We start from the raw sequence: 22376 nt of genomic DNA, 5'->3' as shown, positions 1-22376 counted from the left end.
TAATCAGTGCATGCCCAATTCCTTCCTGCAGAAATCCTGTAAATTTTCATACCACAAATGTTTTGGGGTTTTCTTTTCTTTCTTTTTTTGTCCTGCAAGAGTGTCCCTCTATTTTAAAAAAAGAGTGTCCCTCTATTCACCGATAATGCGATAACATTGGCCACATTCACACCATACATTTAAAGCAGTGTCACGCCACTTCAAACATCATGGCTTCTCCCAAAGAATTCTGGGAACTGTAACTTGTGACAGGGCACTAAAAGTTGGTAGGAGATTCCCCCTGCTCCCCCCACAGAGCTACCATTCCCAAAGTTGAATCCTTTTCCCCAGAGGACTCTGGGAATGGTTTCCCAGCAACTCTCAGCAGCCTTGACAAATTACAGTTCCCAGAATTTTTGGGGGGATGCCATAATGTTTAAAGTGGTATAATACTGCTTTAGGGACGCAGGTGGTGCTGTAGGTTAAACCACTGAGCCTAGGACTTGCTGATCAGAAGGTTGGCGGATCGAATCCCCACGACAGGGTGAGCTCCCGTTGTTTGGTCCCAGCTCCTGCCAACCTAGCAGTTTGAAAGCACGTCAAAGTGCAAGTATGATAAATAGGTACCACTCCGGCAGGAAGCTAAATGGCATTTCCGTGCGCTGCTCTGGTTCACCAGAAGCAGCTTAGTCATGCTGGCCACATGACTGGCAGTAAAGTGAGATGAGCACCACAACCCCAGAGTCGGCCACGACTGGACCTAATGGTCAGGGGTCCCTTTACCTTTACCTCTAATACTGCCTTAAATGTATAGTGCAGATGGAGCCTGATTCAACTACTAGTCATCAGCTCTGGGATATGGAATGTGTGTGTGGGGGGGGTCTTTGTTACGCATTCATGATTATTTGTGTCCATGATGCAATTCTGCTGTCAATACGGTTTGCACTTGCAAAAGGTTCGGGGTGGTCACACTGCTTCCTTTCCAATCAGTGAGTAGCCTGCAACTTCCTGCTCAAATTCCTTCACATCATGCTGGAAATGTCCTGGTTTATTTTTGTCCCATTTTAGTTGTGCTATATGACCCCTCTGGGCAGCAATAACGTGGTAGCGCTGGAGAAACATTGCAGAACAAAACTAAAGCAGAATAAATCCACCATGAATCCACTGCTACCGTATCAAGAACATGTTGCAGAATACACCTGCAATAAAACGCCAATCTAAATGGGCCCTGGGGCTAGTCTCAGCACCTTTGGGTGCTAGTCTCAAATCCATAATCAGGAAGCTGGCTTAGAAAATACCCTTCTGTCATTTCAGAATATGATTGAAGGGTGGTGGTAAACAAATAATTGTTCTTTCTCTAACACTGATAATGATAATGATAATACTGTTTTAGTGTTGTTAGCCGCCCTGAGCCCAGCTTTGGCTGGGGAGGGCGGGATATAAATAAAATTTATTACTATTATTATTATTATTATTATTACTAATAATACTCTATGCATCTGACTGCATAGAGTATGCAGTCCCATCTGTATGGAAGTGAGAGCTGGACTATCAAGAAGGCTGATCACCGAAGAATTGATGCTTTTGAATTATGGTGCTGGAGGAGACTCTTGAGAGTCCCATGGACTGCAAGAAGATCAAACCTCTCCATTCTTAAGGAAATCAGCCCTGAGTGCTCACTGGAAGGACAGATCCTGATGCTGAGGCTCCAATACTTTGGCCACCTCATGAGAAGAGAAGACTCCCTGGAAAAGACCCTGATGTTGGGAAAGATGGAGGGCACAAGGAGAAGGGGACAACAGAGGACGAGATGGTTGGACAGTGTTCTCGAAGCTACCAGCATGAGTTTGACCAAACTGCGGGAGGCAGTAGAAGACAGGAGTGTCTGGCGTGCTCTGGTCCATGGGGTCACGAAGAGTCGAACACAACTAAACAACTAAACAACAACATGCATCTTACTGCACTGCCCCAGCCACTCTGGGTGGCTTCCAACAAAACTAGTGCGTGGTGTGTGTGTGTGTGTGTGTGTGTGTGTGTGTGTGAATCAAGCATTAAAAGCTTCCTGAAACAGGGCTGCCTTCAGTTGTCTATGAAATATATAGAAATTCCTCCATAAGCATATATCCTTAAGGAGGTTAGCTGTACGGATGACTTAGGAAGAATGCATGAGCAACACCAACTATGAAATGCAGCTGCATTGGCCTTCTTAAGGGACCCTTGATTGTATTGGATTTTGTGGTGTTGCCATTGTGATGATTCTATTGTTATGCAAGCATGACATTATTCACATTTGTGGAAAGAAGCAGAAAAACCAGGAAGGCATCCCACACAACTTCAAAGCAGCCAGTCGCCTATTTGCAGTAAAGGACAGCAAGTTCAGAGAGTTCATCTGATTGTGCCAAGGACACGGCTTTCACTTTTAAAGGCCAGGGAGTTAAAATAAGTCTCCGTCTCAGCAACACGTACCCAGGACCCGTCTTGCCTGTGCATGCGGAGGAAAGAGTTCTTTGTCAAGCTGTAAAGCCATCCTAGCCTTCACAACAAACTCTCTCCTCCCCCCCTCACTTTTATCTGAAATTCTTTTTGACTCAGACATAGCAGGGATTATTCATATGTGGAAGTCATTGGGTCTCTGGGAGAAAGAACCCACCTAGGGTAATTCCCTTTGGAGAAGAGGAAGCAACTCACTCACCTCTGCAAAAACATTGTTGTTTTTTTAAAAAAAACTATTAAGTATATCAGAGGTGTGAATTGTAGTCATTTGCCAAAAAAACCCCAACCCTCCTATATTTAAGTTTAGACCATATTTCATCAGTTAGTGAAATTGCATTAGAATGTTACCGAAGGAGAGAAATATCCTCACGTGGTTGAGGAATGCCTATGGATGTGATTTCACTAATGCTACAAATTGTTCTACCTGCACTCTGCAGCCTTCCTGGGTGCCCGCTTCTCAATTAAACTGGGAGGGCATTTGGAAGTATCAGCAGCCAGGGAGGCTGCAGAGTGTAGGGGAAATGTTTACTGGAAGGAAACACACACACACACACACACACACACACACACACACCCACACACCAGGAAGAGCCAACAAGAAGAAGGGAATCTGGAAAGTCTGCACCCACATACATTCCAAAGATATTCTTAAGTGCCCTGAGAAGGAGAGAGAAAAATGGAATCCTTTTTCTTAGGGGAAAAACACTTTCAAGAAATTGGAATACAGTGGTACCTCGGGTTAAGAACTCAATTTGTTCTGTAGGTCCGTTCTTAACCTGAAACTGTTCTTAACCTGAGGTATCACTTTAGCTAATGGGGCCTTCCACTCCTGCTGCTGCGCCGCCACCGCGCAATTTCTGTTCTCATCCTGAGGCAAAGTTCTTAATCCGAGGTACTATTTCTGGGCTAGCAGAGTCTGTAACCTCAAGCATCTGTAACCCGAGGTACCGCTGTACAGGGGTACCTCGGGTTAAGTACTTAATTCATTCTGGAGGTCCGTTCTTAAACTGAAACTGTTCTTAACCTGAAGCACCACTTTAGCTAATGTGGCCTCCTGCTGCCGCTGCATGATTTCTGTTCTCATCCTGAAGCACAGTTCTTAACCTGAGGTACCATTTCTGGGTTAGCGGAGTCTGTAACCTGAAGCGTATGTAACCCGAGGTACCACTGTACAAGTTTTGGCACAGTACCAGTGAAACACGGGGTTGTAGCCAAGGTAGCAGTACGATAAAGCCACCAGCTTGTCCTGCTGGTGAAATATTTTTGCACAGCTTGCTGGCAATTTTGTTGCACAACAGATGGTGGGATCTGCTGAGCAATGAATTTCCACTAGTGCAACTGCTGCTTTGGATTCCTCTGTTGTGCAGTGTGGAAGCTTTCCTGTTTGCCTACACATTAATCTTCACATTTTACTCTGGCCCTTTGGTTTGACCCTCTGGTGTTCCTGCTCCAAGCGCAATAAGACTCTAGCCACAATGGTATGTGGGGTTTCCTGTTGGGGAAAACGGAGAACAATGTTCACCAGGCCACCTACAAAGAAGCCTGGCCATGCTGCTCTTTTGTAACACATGTCAGCGTCAGAGGGCAGAAAGTCACCTTGGAAAAGTCAAAGCAGGACCAGCTGTTGGACTCAGCAACCTGTTTTTCTGCTCTCCCTTTGCAATTCTCCTGGACTTAATAAGCTCCGGCTGTTCCCTATTCGTGACCAGCTGGTGTGGCCTGGTGGTTAGAATGTTAGAAGCACTTTCAAAAAGGCAGTTATTGCTATTGTGTAAAAGAACAGGGACGTGGGTGGCGTTGTGGGTTAAACCACTGAGCCTAGGACTTGCCGATCACAAGGTTGGCGGTTCGAATCCCCATGACGGGGTGATCTCCCATTGCTTGGTCCCTGCTCCTGCCAACCTAGCAGTTCGAAAGCACGTCAAAGTGCAAGTAGATAAATAGGTACCGCTCAGGTGGGAAGGTAAATGGCATTTCCGTGCGCTGCTCTGGTTCGCCAGAAGCAGCTTAGTCATGCTGGCCACATGACCTGGAAGCTGTACGCCGGCTCCCTCGGCCAATAAAGCGAGATGAGTGCCGCAACCCCAGAGTCGGTCACGACTGGTCAGGGGTCCCTTTACCTAAAAGAACAGCATCACAGTATCACAGTGTATTAGGAACATAGGAAGCTGCTTTATATGGAAGCAGACCATCTATCTCAGTATTGTCTAGCTGACCGGCAGCAGTTTTCCAGGGTTTCATGCAGGGGGTCTGTACCTTGAGGTGCCAGGGACTGAACCAGGGGTCTTCTACATATGAGGGCAGGTGCCCTACCATGAGTAAATCCTACCGAGTTCCATAGCTGCCACTACCTTGCTTATTCAAATGCATTTGCATATGGCTTTTCAAGAAAAAAAAATCTTCCTAAATTGGTTTACATGTCGCATGTGGAACACATTATAAAGTACAACGGAAGATTATACGAAAAGATGCCGCAAGAATCTCTAAAAAAACCCAGTTGTTTCAAAACATTACTAAAAGCCAGTGTAATTCAACATAACACAAAATTATCAAAATGAGGCAAAATACTGGTTCTGCAACTCTGATCAAATTGCTGGCCCATTTTCTTTCCACATCACTGAGGCTGGGAGAACACAAAGTTCTCTGGTGGAGCAACTGTTTATATTTTCCCAGGCGTCGCCCTCCTGGGTGAACGTGTGGGCATAATGAAGCCAAAGAAATACGCCCAGTCTCTCTTTGAAATGGAATTATTTCGGACAGTGAATCCCCATCCATGGAATGTTTCCTAGTCATGGAATTCATTATCTTCATCAATTTTGCAAAGACCTTGTTTCCTGACAAACCGGAAAAGTATAAACCAGATCCTCAACACCAGAGCTTGCTGTTGGAGGCAGTACACTTCTAAATGTCAGTTTCTTGAAATCACAGGTGGAAAAACCCTGCTGCACTTGGGTCCATACCTATGGGCTTCCTGCAGACATCTGGTTGGCCATTGTAAGAACAGGATACTGGACTGGATGGGCCTTCGGTGTGATCCAGCAGAGCTCTCCTTATGAGTATTAAGGAGCCAGCTGCATGTGTTTCATGGTCTCTACCCACAGTGTTTATTTGGGCATTGGCACTGAGTCTAAAAGAGGTAGCCAGCAAAGGTATGCGATGCCAAAGGGGTGCAGATATCTGGACTCCATCCAAGTTAAGGGAAATGCTGCTGCTAAAGAATGCTTTGATCTCCCCAATTTGCTCTATAGTCCGTGCCAAGGCTGTGAGCTCATCCAGCACAGCCAGAGCCACACCTTGTCTCCCCTCCCGCTCCCCTAAAGCTTGAGGCTCATATGAGAGGAAAACATGGCTTGGTGGCACAACATGTCTCTCGCAGCTGCCTTTGTGAAATGTTATTGCTTGACGTGATTTTTTTCTTGTATTATAGAATACAGAACTAGTTGGTAAAGTGAATGTCGAAGGTGGATCAGAGAGTTATTACCCCCACGAAAATTGTGGAGGGAGCACCATTCATTATTATATAAAGACAATTGTTATGTTTAATTACAGTGGTACCTCAAGTTACATACACTTCAGGTTACATACGCTTCAGGTTACAGACTCCGCTGACCCAGAAATAGTGCTTCAGGTTAAGAACTTTGCTTCAGGATGAGGACAGAAATCGTGCTCCAGCGGCGCGGCAGCAGCAGGAGGCCCCATTAGCTAAAGTGGTCTTCAGGTTAAGAACAGCTTCAGATTAAGTACGGACCTCCGGAACGAATTAAGTACTTAACCTGAGGTACCACTGTAATATCTTCAGAGGGGACAGAGGGCCAGGTTGCAACTTGCAGATCTCTACAGCAAAAAGGAAACAACTAGGGATTTTTTTCTACGTATAAGCAAGTCAGGAAATCTGGAAGTTCCCACCATTGAAGCAAGTGGCTTCACTTCAGCTACATAGATCTCTTGTTGCATTCTCACCTATAGGGAACAGTAGTGTTTTTATCTTTTGCTTAACAAACCTTTTCTCTCCCTATAATTGCACTGCTCTGTAGCCTGTTTTAGTATTGTGATTCTGCATTTTTTATTGATTCATAGCTCAAACTTGTGCATGATTGTTTGTTTTTTTTAAATAATAAAGGCCTGCTGAGTTCAATGACTTCAATCTCGGCTAGCTATCACAGACCACTGATGTATTATGAATAGAATACAGTGAATAAATAAAATAAACAATGTGTCTGTGGCACACCGCCACCCCAAAAAAGAAAGATTTTCGCCACCAACACAGAGGATGCGAGAAGACATACAAGTGTTGCACAAAAAGTGTTGTGCATGCTACACGGTGACGTTAATTTAGATGGACATGTTTGTTGTTGTTGTTTAGTCGTTTAGTCGTGTCCGACTCTTCGTGACCCCATGGACCAGAGCACGCCAGGCACTCCTGTCTTCCACTGCCTCCCACAGTTTGGTCAAACTCATGCTGGTAGCTTCGAGAACACTGTCCAGCCATCTCGTCCTCTGTCGTCCCCTTCTCCTTGTGCCCTCCACCTTTCCCAGCATCAGGGTCTTTTCCAGGGAGTCTTCTCTTCTCATGAGGTGGCCAAAGTATTGGTGCCTCAGCTTCAGGATTTGTCCTTCCAGTGAGCACTCAGGGCTGATTTCCTTAAGAATGCATAGATTTGATCTTTTTGCAGTCCATGGGACTCTCGAGAGTCTCCTCCAGCATATGCACATCTAGAAATTTAATTTAAATCAGAAATAGATCTCTCCCAAGTGGGGCGGATGCTGCGGGACCACCAAGTCCCATCAACCCCTAGGTCAGGGATGCTGGGAGCAACATCTGGAGCGCGGCAGATTCCCGCGCCAACCTGCAAAATCCCAAACCCTTCCCCGTGTCCGCTCTGCCACCTGCTGGCTCTCGCCGCGCGCGGCAACCGGACCTATTGGGCGCATGCGCTTTCCCTCTCCGATTTTTGCCGGCCAACCGGCATTCGCCTCCTCCCTCCGCCTCTCCTTTGAAGCCGGGCGATACCAACATTTGCCGCAGAGAGGGGGGTGGTACCCTCTGATAAGCTTGAGGGGAGGGAGCGAAATTCCCTTCGAGGAAACAAAATAACCCCGGGGTATGTTTTAATTTTTCCTCAGCGGAGAGAAACAAAACAAAAACCGGGTTGGAGGAGATCCGAGTGGGGGAGCTGTCTCCCCCTCCAGAGGAGAGGACGTAGTTCAGTCCCCAAGATGGCGGCCACCATGAAGAAAGCGGTGAGTGAGCTGCTGAAGGGAGGCCGGGGAGGGAGAGGTTGTGGCGGCTACGGAGGCGCCTCCGGTTGTGGCCTTTGCCTTGTGAAGGGAGGCCGAGGGGGCCAGGCGAGGCGGCGGGACCGGGAAGCCTCGGGACTCAGCCTCGCTCTCCCCCCAAAATAACGATCTTTGGCCCGAGGCCAAACAGAACCATAAAAGCTTAGAGTCGGAGGGGACACCCGGGGGTCATCTAGCCCAACCCCCTACGAGGCGGGAATCTCAGCTAAAGCATCCATGGCCACCCAACCTCTGCTTACAAACCTCCAAGGAAGGAGAGTCCGCCACCTCCTGAAGGAGACGGTTCCACTGCTGAACAGCTCTTCCTACCAGAAAGTTTTTCCTGATGTTTGAGTCGGAATCTCCCTTTTTTTGCAACCTGAAGCCATGGGTTCGAGTCCTACCCTCCGGAGCAGGAGGAAACAAGCCTGCTCCCGCCTCCCATGTGGCAGCCCTTGAGATATCTGAAGATGGGTATTTCCTCTCAGTCTCCTCTTTTTCAGGCTAAACATGCCCAGCTCCTTCAACCGTTCCTCATAAGGCTTGGTTTTTCAGGGTCTTTTTGCCCTCCTCTGCAATTTATTATTAAATTATTGATTGATTTAATTTATATACCGCCCTATACCTAGAGATCTCAGGGCGGTTCGCAGAATAAAATCAAAATATAAAACCACAAAATACACAATCAAAATAAAAACAATCCCCTCCCCCCCCCAAAAAAAACACATTTCAAAAGGGCATAGGACCCTCACAACATTTAAATTAAGGCAGTTAACCAACCTGGACAGGAGCCACTAGTTGGAAACGTTCCAGCTTGTCAACATCTTTCTTAAATTGTGGTGCCCAGAATTGGTCACAGTATTCCAAGTGTGGTCTGACCAAGTCAGAATAGAGTGGTTCTATTACTTCCCTTGATCGGGACGCTATACTTATATGCAGCCTAGAATAGCATTAGCTTTTTTTGCTGCTGCACCACACTATTGACTCATGTTAACCTTGTGGTCCATAAAGCCCCCTAGGGCCTTTTCACATGTACTGCTAGCACTCTAGCTGTTTCCCATCATATATTTGTGGAGCTGGTTCTTCCTGCCTTAGTACAGAACCTTACCTTTATCCATCTATCCAGATACTAAATGTTGCTGAACGTGCTTTAGCTAAATCTATTCTTTGGTACATACAAACAGATCCTGTTGTAAGACTCGCTGCCTCATCCTGTGCATTTTTCCTTGGAAGAAAGTCTCAATAAATTTAACAGGAATTGCTCCCAAGTTGGAGTGTACAAGCAGGCTGGTATTCACCCTACAAAGAATCTGGCCTTTTGGACATACTTGTTGAGTATTGGGTGGTGATTGTTTTGTGCATTTGAAGGGCTTTCTGGAGGGGCACCTATGTTAGTTCCTTGCTGCAAAACAACAAAAGACTCAACACATTTATTATGGCATGCAGGTTACAGTCCACTTTATCAGATACAGGAAGTGTTTTCCTGAGTTGTGGGTACATTTTGTGTGTTTGTTTGTGTGTGTGTTGGGATTTGGTATGATCAGACAGACATGCAATGCAGAAAATTATAGACAGTTCTAATTATATTATTAGCAGTGTCCATTCACAGTAAATAAGAGTTGAAAAGACGTATCCTTGCATTGGTAAGCCGATTGATACATGCAGTTAATACATAGAAATCTGTCGTGTCAATTCAATCCACATGTGACAGCATTGAACATCTTGATTACTGCACAATTATGCAAAGGGCACTGAGGGAGAAAAATGCACACACCCCATTATAAACTATAGGGCATTGTTTATTTTATCTGTTTACTACGGTTGGATCCAGACAAAGTTAGTTTAATTTTGTCCCTTTTGAAATCCATGCAGCCTAACTTAGCCAAGACTAATTTTTCACATTTATTACTTGTGTCGGCTTCTAACGTTACATTCATCTCCAAGGTGCTCAAGGCAGTGTATGTGGTTCTCTCTCCCACAACAATATTGCATATTGGACTCTCTATTGCATCTGCAGAAAATAGTAGCAGGAGACTTTTTCAGGTGGTTCGTAATTTAACGGAACCACCTTTACCACCGGGGCTTTGTAAAGACCCCAAGATCTCCTGCAACGATTTTGCAAAGTTTTTTGCAGATAAAATCACTCATATTCGGAAGGAGCTAGACACCACCGTGGGAGCAGGGCTGGGGCGGGAGAGTGCTAGAGCTCTGTCTGGTCAAGTTGCATGGAATCGATTTCAATCCATTACCCCCGAGGATGTGGACAGGCTGCTTGGACGCGTGAAACCAACCACCTGTCTCCTGGATCCTTGCCCATCCTGGCTAATAAAAGCAAGCCGGGAAGGGCTGGGCGATGGGCTCTGCGGGGTGGTGAATGCTTCCCTCTGTGAGGGAGCATTCCCAGATCCGCTGAAAGAGGCGGTCATCAAACCGCTTCTTAAAAAACCATCTTTAGACCCGGCCAGTATGGCCAACTATCGCCCAGTCTCAAATCTTCCATTCTTGGGCAAGGTGATTGAGCGCGTGGTTGCTGAACAACTCCAGGCATGCCTGGAGGATGCGGACCATTTGGATCCCTTCCAATCGGGATTCAGGCCTCATCATGGGACTGAAACTGCCTTGGTCGCGCTGGTTGATGATCTCCGGCGAGCTAGGGACAAAGGTGAGAGTTGTTTCCTAGTTCTGCTGGATCTCTCAGCGGCCTTTGATACAATCGACCATAACATCCTTCTGGACCGTCTAGAGGGGCTGGGAGCTGGGGGCACTGTTATACAGTGGTTTCGCTCCTTCCTCCTGGGCCGTGTTCAGAAAGTGGTGGGGGGGGATGAGTGTTCAGACCCCTGGGCCCTCACTTGTGGGGTGCCTCAGGGTTCCGTCCTCTCCCCCATGCTTTTTAACATCTATATGAAGCCGCTGGGAGAGATCATCAGGGGGTTTGGACTGGGTGTCCATCAATATGCAGATGATACCCAGCTCTACCTCTCTTTCAAATCAGAACCAGTGAAGGCGGTGAAGGTCCTGTGTGAGTGCCTGGAGGCGGTTGGAGGATGGATGGCGGCTAATGGATTGAGGTTGAATCCTGACAAGACAGAAGTACTGTTTTTGGGGGACAGGGGGCGGGCTGGTGTGGAGGACTCCCTGCTCCTGAATGGGGTAACTGTGCCCCTGAAGGACCAGGTGCGCAGCCTGGGAGTCATTTTGGACTCACAGCTGTCCATGGAGGCGCAGGTCAATTCTGTATCCAGGGCAGCTGTCTACCAACTCCACCTGGTACGCAGGCTGAGACCCTACCTGCCCGCGGACTGTCTCGCCAGAGTGGTGCATGCTCTAGTTATCTCCCGCTTGGACTACTGCAATGCGCTCTACGTGGGGCTACCTTTGAAGGTGACTCGGAAACTACAACTAATCCAGAATGCGGCAGCTAGACTGGTGACTGGGGGCAGCCGCCGAGACCACATAACACCGGTCTTGAAAGACCTACATTGGCTCCCAGTACGTTTCCGAGCACAATTCAAAGTGCTGCTGTTGACCTTTAAAGCCCTAAACGGCCTCGGCCCAGTATACCTGAAGGAGCGTCTCCACCCCCATCGTTCTGCCCGGACGCTGAGGTCCAGCGCCGAGGGCCTTCTGGCGGTTCTCTCATTACGAGAAGCAAAGCTACAGGGAACCAGGCAGAGGGCCTTCTCGGTAGTGGCACCCGCCTTGTGGAACGCCCTCCCATCAGATGTCAAAGCGATAAATAACTACCTGACATTTAGAAGACATCTTAAGGCAGCCCTGTTCAGGGAAGTTTTTAATCTGTGATATTTTAGTGTACTTCTGGTTTTTATGGAAGCTGCCCAGAGTGGCTGGGGAAACCCAGCCAGATGGGCGGGGTACAAATAATAAATTATTATTATTATTATTATTATTATTATTATTATTATTGTTTGAGAGACAGTGATTGACCCAAGGCTACCCAGTGAGCTTTACGTCCAAGTGTGGATTTGAATTTGGGTCTCTCAGGACCTAGTACAACACTAGCCAGCATACTACACTGGCTCCTTTGTGATCTCAGGTGTTACCTATGGTCACTTTGTCTATGCTAATGTCCCAAGGTGTTTGTCTGTAAATGTCCTCATGCTCCTTGTTAATCTGCTTCTGTTTCCTTCCTGGTCTTGCTTCTTTTGAGTTTATAGTAGCCAGCTGGTTTGAAATCATTTGGAAAATAATGCTGGTAAAATGTGGATATGTTGACTAGCTAATCTAAAGCAGAAACTTTAATGGTGAGCACACTGTTCCATAATTGGATTGAAAACTCATATGATTGTCTTGTGTGTTATGTGTATTGAGCTCTCCCTGTTTCTGCTGGTCTTTTCCAGGCAGCAGAAGATGTCAATGTTACCTTTGAGGACCAACAGAAAATTAACAAGTTTGCAAGAAACACCAGCAGAATTACAGAACTGAAAGAAGAAATAGAGGATAAAAAGGTACCCTTACTATAGAGCCAGTGTGGTGTAGTGGTTAAGAGTGGTAGACTCGTAATCTGGGGAACCGGGTTCGCGTCTCTGCTCCTCCACATGCAGCTGCTGGGTGACCTTGGGCTAGTCACACTTCTTTGAAGTCTCTCAGCCTCACTCACCTCACAGAGTGTTTGTTGTGGGGAAGGAAGGGAAAGGAGAATGTTAGCTGCTTTGAGACTCCTTCAGGTAGTGATAAAGCGGGATATCAAATCCAAACTACGACTACTACTCTTCTTCTTCTTCTTCTGATGGGAATCTGTTCACTGTATGAAATCCTAAGCACACCCAGCGGTGTAGAAGGTCCCATTTAACTTCCAGTGATATGAGGTGGGAAATGTTATATTTTTCCACACTTCTTTGGAAATGCATTGTTTATATAACGTTGGTAGCACAATGAATGGGCACAGGGCAAGTCAAACTGGGTAACTGAAAATGCATACTAGTCAAATCAAAAAATCAAAGTTGTGATTAATGTTTTTCTGGTGTTCACTAGGAAGCACATATATATATGTACACAACTCTTCAGGCATGCTAAAATTAGTAGGTTACAGTTTTTAGTATGTTACTAGTAACTGGATGGGAGAGTTACTGATCTCTTGATCACAGAAACAGCTTCAGAACTTGCAAGATGCATGTGATGACCTCATGATGCTTGACGACGATTCACTACTGATACCTTATCAAATTGGAGATGTCTTCATTAGCCACCCACAGGAAGAAACAGAAGAGATGCTGGAGGAAGCAAAGGTTGGTGCTTATTCCTTGTGGATCTTCTGTGGGTCCTCTCAGTGATGCAGCAAAAAATGTTTGTGTGTGAAGCATCATTGAGTCTGGCAGATGAAAACCTGATAAGAGTCTTCTCTCTTTCTCTTTCTCTTTCTCTTTCCCTTTCCCTTTCCCTTTCCCTTTCCCTTTCCCTTTCCCTTTCCCTTTCCCTCTCCCTCTCCCTCTCCCTCTCCCTCTCCCTCTCCCTCTCTCTCCTCTTCTTTCTGTTTGTCACTATACCTTGGGTGGTACCTCGGGTTAAGTACTTAATTTGTTCTGGAGGTCCATTCTTAACCTGAAACTGTTCTTAACCTGAAGCACCACATTAGCTAATGGGGTCTCCCGTTGCCGCCACGCCGCTAGAGCACGATTTCTGTTCTCATCCTGAAGCAAAGTTCTTAACCCAAGGTACTATTTCTGGGTTAGTGGAGTCTAACTTGAAACGTATGTAACCCGAGGTACCACTGTAATATTAAATACTATAGTATTAAACATTTCTGCTGTGTAGGTTTTCTGCATAGGACAGACACAGTGTAGGAATGATTGCTGGGTTGTGGAGCACACTCCCGCCTGCGGGCAGCCTCAGCTGTCTGCACGCGTGACCTTGGGGTGCGGAGCACACTACCCCTCACAGATAAAGCCACAGCTGTCTGAACATCTTGCCCTCTGTCTAACCTTTTGCGGTCTTAGTAGTCTGCCATGCCCTATCTGTGACCTTTGTCTCTTTCGAATAAACATTGTGCAAGGGGAAAGTGACACGGTGGAAACAGGTGCCAAAATAACCTGTGCCACCCCTCGATTTCAGGATTGGAAGGTGTGTAAAGGTCACAGTCCAAAATGTACCTGCTTGGTTTTGCATATTGTGTCAATAAAAGGAGCTTCTGTGGGCCTAGCTGGCAGCTTGCATACACACAGCTCACCTGATGATCAACACCTGACTCGTGCCTTCACTTCACACAGCATCCATATTAGCAGGCCGGTTTGCCCCCATACTGCCCCACCAATGTAGCAAGATGGGGAGCTGCCTTATAGGAATTTGGGCTTGGTGTCAGAAGCTGACATGCATACAGCTCAGTAGCACGGCATCAGTTTTGCATGCAGGTCTCAGATTCAGTCTCTGGCGTCTTCAGGTAGGAACTGGGAGAGAGCCCTGTCTGAAATGCTACCAGTCAGTATTGACAGCATAAAGGTAGATGGGCCAATGGTCTGTCATAGTGTATGGCAACTTCTTGTGAAATGCCAGGGCTCATGTGCCCTGGAGGGCCCTCTGGGCTGACACTGGTTGCCGGTGTCTCTTTCTTTTTTCTTTATGCATTTTCACTAGGGCAGTAGGCTGGTAGTGCTCAGTCTGGTGCTGTGAAGTGAAGCCACAAGCTGGGGCGAGGCTGCAGCAGCCTGCCATCTTCCTTTCTCCAGTGATGCCTACCCATGCCACTGCTTGGTAAGGCTATCTGAAAGGCCCAGCAGGCAGATGCTGAGGTGGATGGGGCAGGGCCCCTCCAACTGGTTGCCAGCCCTGTTCCCTGGCACCTGATTAGCCATTTCCCCCAGTAGTAATACTAGAGGTTGTGAGCCTAGTCGTCACTGAGGTGTTAAGCTGGCATCTTGAATGCATCACTCCACTGCAAAGGTGGAAGGGACATAGCTCCACATTAGAACATCTGTTTTGCATGCAAAAGGTCCCGGGTTCCTTCCCTGACATCTCCTGGTAAGGCTGGGAGAGGCAATATTTTAAAATGGAAGATCATTATTGGGAGCCCCCATTTGCAGTTTAAAGTGGTACTGTTCATACACAGGTTTACCACCTTATGGAAAACTAGGTTTGCAGGATTTGGAAAAACTTAGTGGCTCTGAACTCCAGTGCTTAACACCTCAGTATGTATACCTTTCAGTGGGACATTGATACATTTGCCTTCTTATTTATCATTAATATGTATGCTCCTGGTTTAAGTATAAAACTCGCTGGATTGGATCCAGAGTTAAGCATGCCTAATGATGCTAGTGGAAGCTGATCCCCCCCACCCCCGAGCCTCCTGATCTTTGAAAATACTCCACTGGGGCTGGGGGACCTGCTCATGGAGGTGGGCTGTGGTGCAGGAAGGTGAATTCCCCCAAATTTTGTGGAGGCTGGGGTTTGCCATGAGCCGGAGAGGATGGGGAAGGCAGCTTTTGCAGCCCCCAATTTGATTAACTCTGGATACAACCAGCTATGTTCTCCCCATCTTGAAAAAAAGTTATAATTAGAAAAGTGGTCAAAACTGGCTGACACTGATTTTCATGAAGCTCATCAGATTTCATTTAGGATCACTTGAAATGCATCAGTCTTGGTCTTATAAACCGTTGTTTATTAGATCAGTAATGAGTACCACTTTCTTCCCTTCTCCTTCCTGACTTACGCCTTAATGCCAGACTCCTGGAGTTTGTTAGGCCATAGTTTCCCATTCTATCCAACCTGATCCTGTTTTCCAAGCAGCTGTACAGATCTTTCTTCTGCTTTATTCTAAAAAGCTCTAGAGTCTATGCTCGGACAGATTAGGAAGCTTTTCCTCTGATTCTGATTTTTACAAAAATAATAATGTTCTAAACCCCTAAGCCTGATTAATGTGTTTCCAAAAAGCTTGTTTACAGTGTCTTGTCATTTATAATAGCCGGTCCTGTAGAAAATCTATAGGTTTCTTCTGAGAACTGGATGTTAGGCAGTTGTGGTTTTTTATGATTTGTTTGGGGTTGTTACTTTTTCTTCTTCTTTTTCTCAGAAAAACCTGCAGGAAGAAATTGGCGCTTTGGAGTCACGAGTAGAATCCATCCAGAGAATATTATCAGACCTCAAAGTCCAGCTTTATGCAAAGTTCGGCAACAATATAAATCTTGAGGCAGATGATAATTAAATATTGTAGAAATAGTATTTTGTTTTTGTACTAATTATTCTGCTCTTGCAATAATGTTTTGAGAAGCCCCACATATTTGTTCGTTTTCAGAAAAAATGCATTCACTTGTCTGTTTCATGTATTTAAAGACGGCATTCTTATTTTGCAAATGTATCATTATTTATATATGTTAAGTGAATAAATCCAAATTCCGCAGGTGCATTATCAAGGTTGGGTGCTTAAAGGCTTATTGAAATGATAATAAAAGTCAAACAAACTTATTGCGTCTTGTGCTTAAAATGTCCTTCCAAAAATAATGTAGTATAACAATGGGATGGTGTGAAATCGCTCTGTAGACTCAATGATCAGTCTTCTTTCTGGCAATCATTATCTTTGAACACCTTCAATTTAATGGTAATGGGAATATAGAAGCAGAGGGACCGAGCTGTGACCCAGGAGGCAGGCAGCTCAAATGTCATCTTGCCTGTGAGCTTAGGATAAACTGACCTTAGGGTTTCATTTACAATATGGGGCTCATAACACTGACGTACTACGCTGGTTGTGAAGACTGAGACAATGAAGTCCTATGGATACCTGGTTGCCACCAGAGAATATCTTAGCACTTAGAATAAACACCCCTAAGTGCAATTTTTTAAATTAATAATTGCGCTGAATCTCCTGTATTCAATGTGTTAATTGCATTGCAACATCCAGCATTGGTGTTATAAAAATGTAGGGTCAAATAGTTCTTCCCTATCACTTACTTTTACACCATAGCTATTGATTTACCAGGTGCCATTTAAAAATGGAAAAGCAAGGCCTCTACAGTCTTTAAGTAAAGCAGAAGGGGGGGAAACGGGGGATGGAGCAGTCTTTTTTCATAATGTTCAAAACCACATGTAAGGTGCCTAGCATAAGCGTAGAAAATCCCAGGACATTTGTATATGAGAAAAACATACCACTGAGAACCTTGTCTTCTTCTTCTTCTTCTTCTTCTTCTTCTTCTTCTTTTTTTTTTTTTGATTTTCAATTGCCTTTTATTACATTTTGAATTAAAACTGAATTCAAATTGTAATACAATAGATAAAAAATAAAAGATGCAACAAAATACACACACACACACACACACACACACACACACAATGCAATGGATACATGCAGGGCTGGATTTAGGTTTGATGAGGCCCTAAGCTACTGAAGGTAATGCTTTATATGTCCAGCTGTCCTTTGTCAACAACAAATTGTCGCTGTTTTTTGTGTTGAATATTTTAGGGAGCAGGCGGGGCCCATTACTTACATCATCTTCTGTGCCTTTGTGGCTAATGAAGCAAGCTGCTATTATTGACTGTCCAGAAGATGGCACTAGAATGCCAGCTATCTCTAGGCAGAGAATCGGGCAAAGAGATTTCCCCAGAATAAATTGTCGTATTTGCCAAAGAACCACAAATTCATTTCAGCAGGAAGAGGGGCTTGGGCTAGATAAATTAATGGAGAGGTGGTCTGTCAATGGCTGTTACTCAAGAGGGTGATATGGAACCTTCATGTTCAGGAAGCCACTGACTACCTGCTTCTAGGGAGTGATAGCAGGAGAGCGTAATTTCCCTCATGTCATCTTTGTGGATTTCCTGGGGTTAACCGGTTGGTCACTATGGGAAGCAGAATAATTGACTTCTGTGCCACCAGCAGGGCTTTCCATCTGCTCTTGGATTCTAGCTCACCTCTGCAGCAGAACATCACATACTTATCTTGCCCCTACAACAGAAAGTGGTTCAGATTATTTCAGTCGGCTCCAAACCCGATTTTCAAAAGCCAAGAAGCAAACAGGGAAGAACAGAGCAGAGTGCCATTTACTTTGTTAGTGTTCTTCACTAGCGAACATCTTGGCAGGCTCTGAGCTGCGTCGTGTGCCTCCAAACCATTCTGTCAGCTGAATCAGGATTGTAGAGTTGGAAGGGAGCCCTAGGGCTATCTAGTCCAATCACCTGGAATGCAAGAATCTTTTTGCCCATTGGGCTCAAACCCACTTCCCTGAGATTAAAGGTCTCATGCTCTACTGACAGAGCTATCAGACAGGAAATGAGAGACTCATGTAGTAGGCAGTCCTTTCTCCAGGGAGCTCTCATTCCACCCACTCTTGCCTCCCAGGAACCCGGTGATGAGTGGGTTTGGCTGAGAGGTAGTGTCTGACCCAAGGCCACTTTCTTGGCTGAGCTGGTGGTGCAGATAGGTAATTTTAGATCCTAGGCTTGATCTTCAGAAGGTACTTCAGAAGGTAAGGCAGTTCATGTGGTTGGGGACCCTTCTGCTTATTCTGCTGAGTGGGGCCCTGCACCACTAGGTTGAGACTTGGAACTCCAGTCTCCCCAGCTGATGTTCAGCAATCTATTCGCCATTGTGGCTGGCTCATATTAGTCCTTTGAACCACTAGGAAAGTGCAGAAACATTTGCTTACAGCCATCTTCTAGATGCCTCCTTGCATGTTTTTGACCTGGTCTTTACTGTCTCGGCAAGACAAGGATGGGCTGATCTTTCAGGATGGAAGTGAAATGGCAGGAAGAAGCAGCTTTGGCCGCTCTGACAGTGACCCAGTTTGTGCACGTAACATAGCTGTCAAGTGTCCCTTATTTGGAGGGACAGTCCCTTATTCCAGCGCCATGTCCCGCTGCTGTCCCTTATTGATGGATGTCCCTTTAATGATGTCCCTTAAATTTCAAAGGAAGCAGCTCCTCTTGCTCCCTCCCTGCCAGCCAGGGAGGTGGGAGGCTCCAACTGTGTTGCTTGGCTGTGTTGCTCACCCAATAAGAAGTCTAAGAACGACTGGGGGGGTGGAGCTTGCATGCCTTGTGTGTGGCTAGTTAATGAAGCTGAGGGGTTTTTTGAATGCTGGACGCCATTTTGTTGCACGTGCTGCTGCAAACTTTGCAGTGCAAAGCCAGGCCGGGGAGCCATCTTAAGTTGAGGCTGCATAGGCCTTGTGGTGCATGTGATTCAGATTCTATTCAGTTGAACCTCTGGTTACAAAGTTGGTTGGACAGTGTTCTTGAAGCTACTAGCATGAGTTTGACTAGACTGCAGGAGGACAGGAAGACTGGAGTGCCTGGAACAGGTGAGGCTGCCGTCCCTTATTTTGGCTGCTGGTCCCTTATTTTCAAGGCTGCTGGTCCCTTATTTTCAAATCTGTAAGTTGACAGCTATGGCACGTAACCCTATGCCAAACTATGGTTCAGCAAGAATGAGCAAATGTATTATGGCTTCCTGGAGAGAAGATTGTGGCTGTTTTGCTCCTCTTCCAATCTTGCTGCTGCCATGCTGCTGTGAGCTAAGTCATGGTTCGGCTTAGTGATACATCCGATCTTTTGCTCATGGTTTATCTCATTGCAGGCAAACCATGAGCTGTAGCTAAGGTTTGTTTTACTGCCAACAGATTTTAAATGTTTTCAACATTGTTTGTAATTGTACTTTGTATCATGTACCGTATTTTTCGCTCCATAAGGCACACTGGACCATAAGGCGCACCTAGATCCCGCTCGCTGTCTTGGCTTCCTCTTTAGCCGCACAACCTCTCCGGCCGGGAGAGGCTGCGCACGACTATGGCAATTCCCCCACCTCCCGCAAAAGCCCACAGGAGCCGCGCACCCTTTAAGGAGCACGCGGCTCCTGCAGGCTTTTCTACGAGGAGGGAGAAGGGACTGACTGGCCACGTCAGTCCCTTCTCGCTCCTGGGGAAAAGCCCGCAAGAGCCGCACAGAGCTTGTGTGTGGCTCTTGGGGGCTTTTCCTGCCTGCCTCCCCCCTGCATTCGCTCCATAAGACGCACACACATATCCCCTTACTTTTTAGGAGGGAAAAAGTGTGTCTTATGGAGCAAAAAATACGGTAAGTGTTTGGCACCTTTTTCTCCTTTGAGAAAAATAAAAATGAAACACCACTTTGTGCTCTGATCAAATTCGCCCCCTCCTCCTGTGGCTATTTTTAACCAAAGAAATTTGTTGAGAGATCTTATCATGGGGGCCTCATGCCACATGTAGTTTGGACTTCATTATGTGTATGTGAGTTCATATCTCGAAATAGTTCAGGTAACTTATTGTTCTCCTTGTGTGCGCGTGTGTGTGTGCGCTTGTAGTTCACCCACTTGCAGAAGCAAGAAGTCAGTAACCAGCAGAGACCTTTTCTTTAATCATTGAACAACACAACATAATTGTCTTTGGAAACACCAGGGCAATAAGCTGGTGCCAAAGAAGGCTTATTAAGTGCAACATGCAAAGGCAATGCTTGAAAAGTGGTGGACAAAGACAGCAGGCACAATATTGGCCTGTTTTAAAATTAGCACTCGGGGGTAAACTAATAAGATGTGCACTTTGATTCTGGGTTGTGTTTCTTCAATCTCTGCTGCCCAATAACACAATTAAAAGTTTTGTATGGAAGGAAGAAACTTTGGACGTATGCTTTCAAAAGGCAGAAAGATTCAGTTGGGTACAAAGGCCTACTTCACACGTGCTTCAGAATCTCTTGGGTACACTAGACACTAGATTACCGGCACTAGAGCCCCAGATGAATGTGTGAATGGAGAGCCGAACACAGTCTTTAACTGCATAGCTAGCAATTCTGTCCTGCATTATCCTCCGGAGCGATTTTTGAACCAGCCAAGAGAAAGCACTGCTTTACACAGTGCATGGTTAAAAACAATGGGATTTGCTACCCTAAGTGGTGGTGATGGTCACCAATTTATATGGCTTTAAAATGGGATTAGACATATACATGGAGGATAATGGTCTCAATGGCAACTAGTCGTGATAGATAGGTGGGACCTCCAGCACACCAGTCATTGGGACTGGAGAAGGCTGTTTCACACATGCCTTACCTGTGAGATTCCCATAAGTATATGCTTAACATGCATCTCTTTATCCTGGCCTTTGACGCCCAAGATCTAGCTGTCTAATCTGTCTGTCTATCTATCTATCATCTTGGAATCTACCCCATTCAAATTGTAACTTGTTTTAACAGATTTTCATTTTTTAAATATATATATATGCAAATATAACCAAAAGAAACAGTGTCAGCTTACATTAACAATAAAGCTAACCCAATTAACCTGACCTAAGGGTATAAGTTAATATAAGCACTCCATAGGTCCAAACAGATATTGATATGAGATGGACACTCATAAGATATACATCTGAACATAGAAAGGAGCAAGATCTTCAGAGCACTGAGGAGCAAAGGTGAGTATTTATCCTTCCAACCTTGAGGTATAAGTTTCTTTGCAAAGGCTTGCAGGATCTATTTCAGTTGTCTTTCGGATTTAATTGATTTCAATATTGTATGTTTATATTGTTAATCTGCCCTGGGACCTTATGGTGAAGGGCAGGTAAGAAATCCAACTGATCATCATCGTTGTCATAATCTAGTTGGCCACTCTGGGAAACCAAAAGGTGGTCTAGATAAGGCTTTGGTCTAATTCAGCAGGGGCTGTTACCTTCTTATAGCCCTCCTCACCATTTCAGCTCTTGCAGTAGGGTGTGGCTCCAATGCCCGACATGGGTCTCTTTTTTAAGTAGGAGAGCTAAGTGTGCAAAATCATCAAGCAGATGTAAATAGGTGTCCTGATGTCATCCGTCAGAGGTGGTGTCCAGCACTAGCGATTGAAGCTAAATTTATGCTCCATTTCTGCATGTTGATTGGATGTTTGTCACTTCAGACAGAATGCTTGGAAAATTAGGCAGCAAGGAAGCTTTTAGCCAGTGGCAATGATGAATTTATTAGGGATGTGGGTGGCGCTGTGGTCTAAACCACTGAGCCTAGGGCTTGCCAATCGGAAGGTTGCCGTTTTGAATCCCCGCGACGGGGTGAGCTCCCATTGCTTGGTCCCAGCTCCTGCCAACCTAGCAGTTCGAAAGCACGTCAAGTGCAAGTAGATAAATAGGTACCGCTCCAGTGGGAAAGTAAACTGTGTTTCCGTGCGCTGCTCTGGTTCGCCAGATTCTGGCCACATGACCTGGAAAAACTGTCTGTGGACAAATGTCGGCTCCCTCAGCCAGTAAAGCGAGATGAGCACCGCAACCCCAGAGTCGTTCGTGACTGGACTTAACTGTCAGGGCTCCTTTAACTTTTTTTTTTTTTAAAAAAATGATGAATTTAAGGTGGATGTGAGCAGTTGTGGGGTGTTGTCTCTCTCTCTTTTTTAACTACATGCAATTGCTTGGCATACTGCCTGAAAAAAAGGGACCGTGCAAGTCTGAAAATAGTGCGCCAAGTAGATGCAAACTGCCACTGGATGATGGACGTCTCCTTCCAATGCATGCAAAATTGGTGCTAAGCACTGCTAACAGCTGCTTGATCTCAACGTAATAATAAATTAAGAGAGAGTTGTGCTAACAAGCAGCAACATCATATATTTATCAGTCTGTGGATTCCGGATCTTTTAATTTGGCACATTTGGAAGAACACAGTGAAGAAATAAAATGAAAAATAAGAAAGCTGTTTCATTGGTCTCT

At 45.6% G+C, this 22376-nt stretch overlaps 1 protein-coding gene and 1 long non-coding RNA gene across 2 annotated transcripts in view; both read left to right on the top strand.

Annotated features, from left to right (window-relative positions):
• Positions 1-1894, top strand: part of LOC309345188 — a 28913-nt gene extending 27019 nt beyond the window's left edge. Inside the window, exon 3 of the long non-coding RNA XR_014158073.1 lies at positions 1595-1894. This is a non-coding gene — a long non-coding RNA (uncharacterized lncRNA). The remainder of the gene's footprint in view (positions 1-1594) is intronic.
• Positions 1895-7529: 5635 nt separating this feature from the next.
• On the top strand, positions 7530-16164 carry PFDN4 (prefoldin subunit 4). Its single transcript, XM_081868182.1, has 4 exons — positions 7530-7713; positions 12111-12218; positions 12858-12998; positions 15773-16164. Exons 1-4 carry the CDS (start codon positions 7690-7692, stop codon positions 15902-15904), a joined length of 405 nt encoding a protein of 134 aa, XP_081724308.1. The 5' UTR covers positions 7530-7689; the 3' UTR covers positions 15905-16164.
• The last annotated feature ends 6212 nt before the right edge of the window (positions 16165-22376 follow it).

The sequence above is a fragment of the Podarcis erhardii genome (genome assembly GCF_964252035.2).
Source record: "Podarcis erhardii genome assembly, chromosome: 6".
NCBI classification, from domain to species: domain Eukaryota; kingdom Metazoa; phylum Chordata; class Lepidosauria; order Squamata; family Lacertidae; genus Podarcis; species Podarcis erhardii.
Note: the sequence above shows the minus strand (reverse complement) of the source record. Positions and strands in the feature narration are given on the sequence as shown.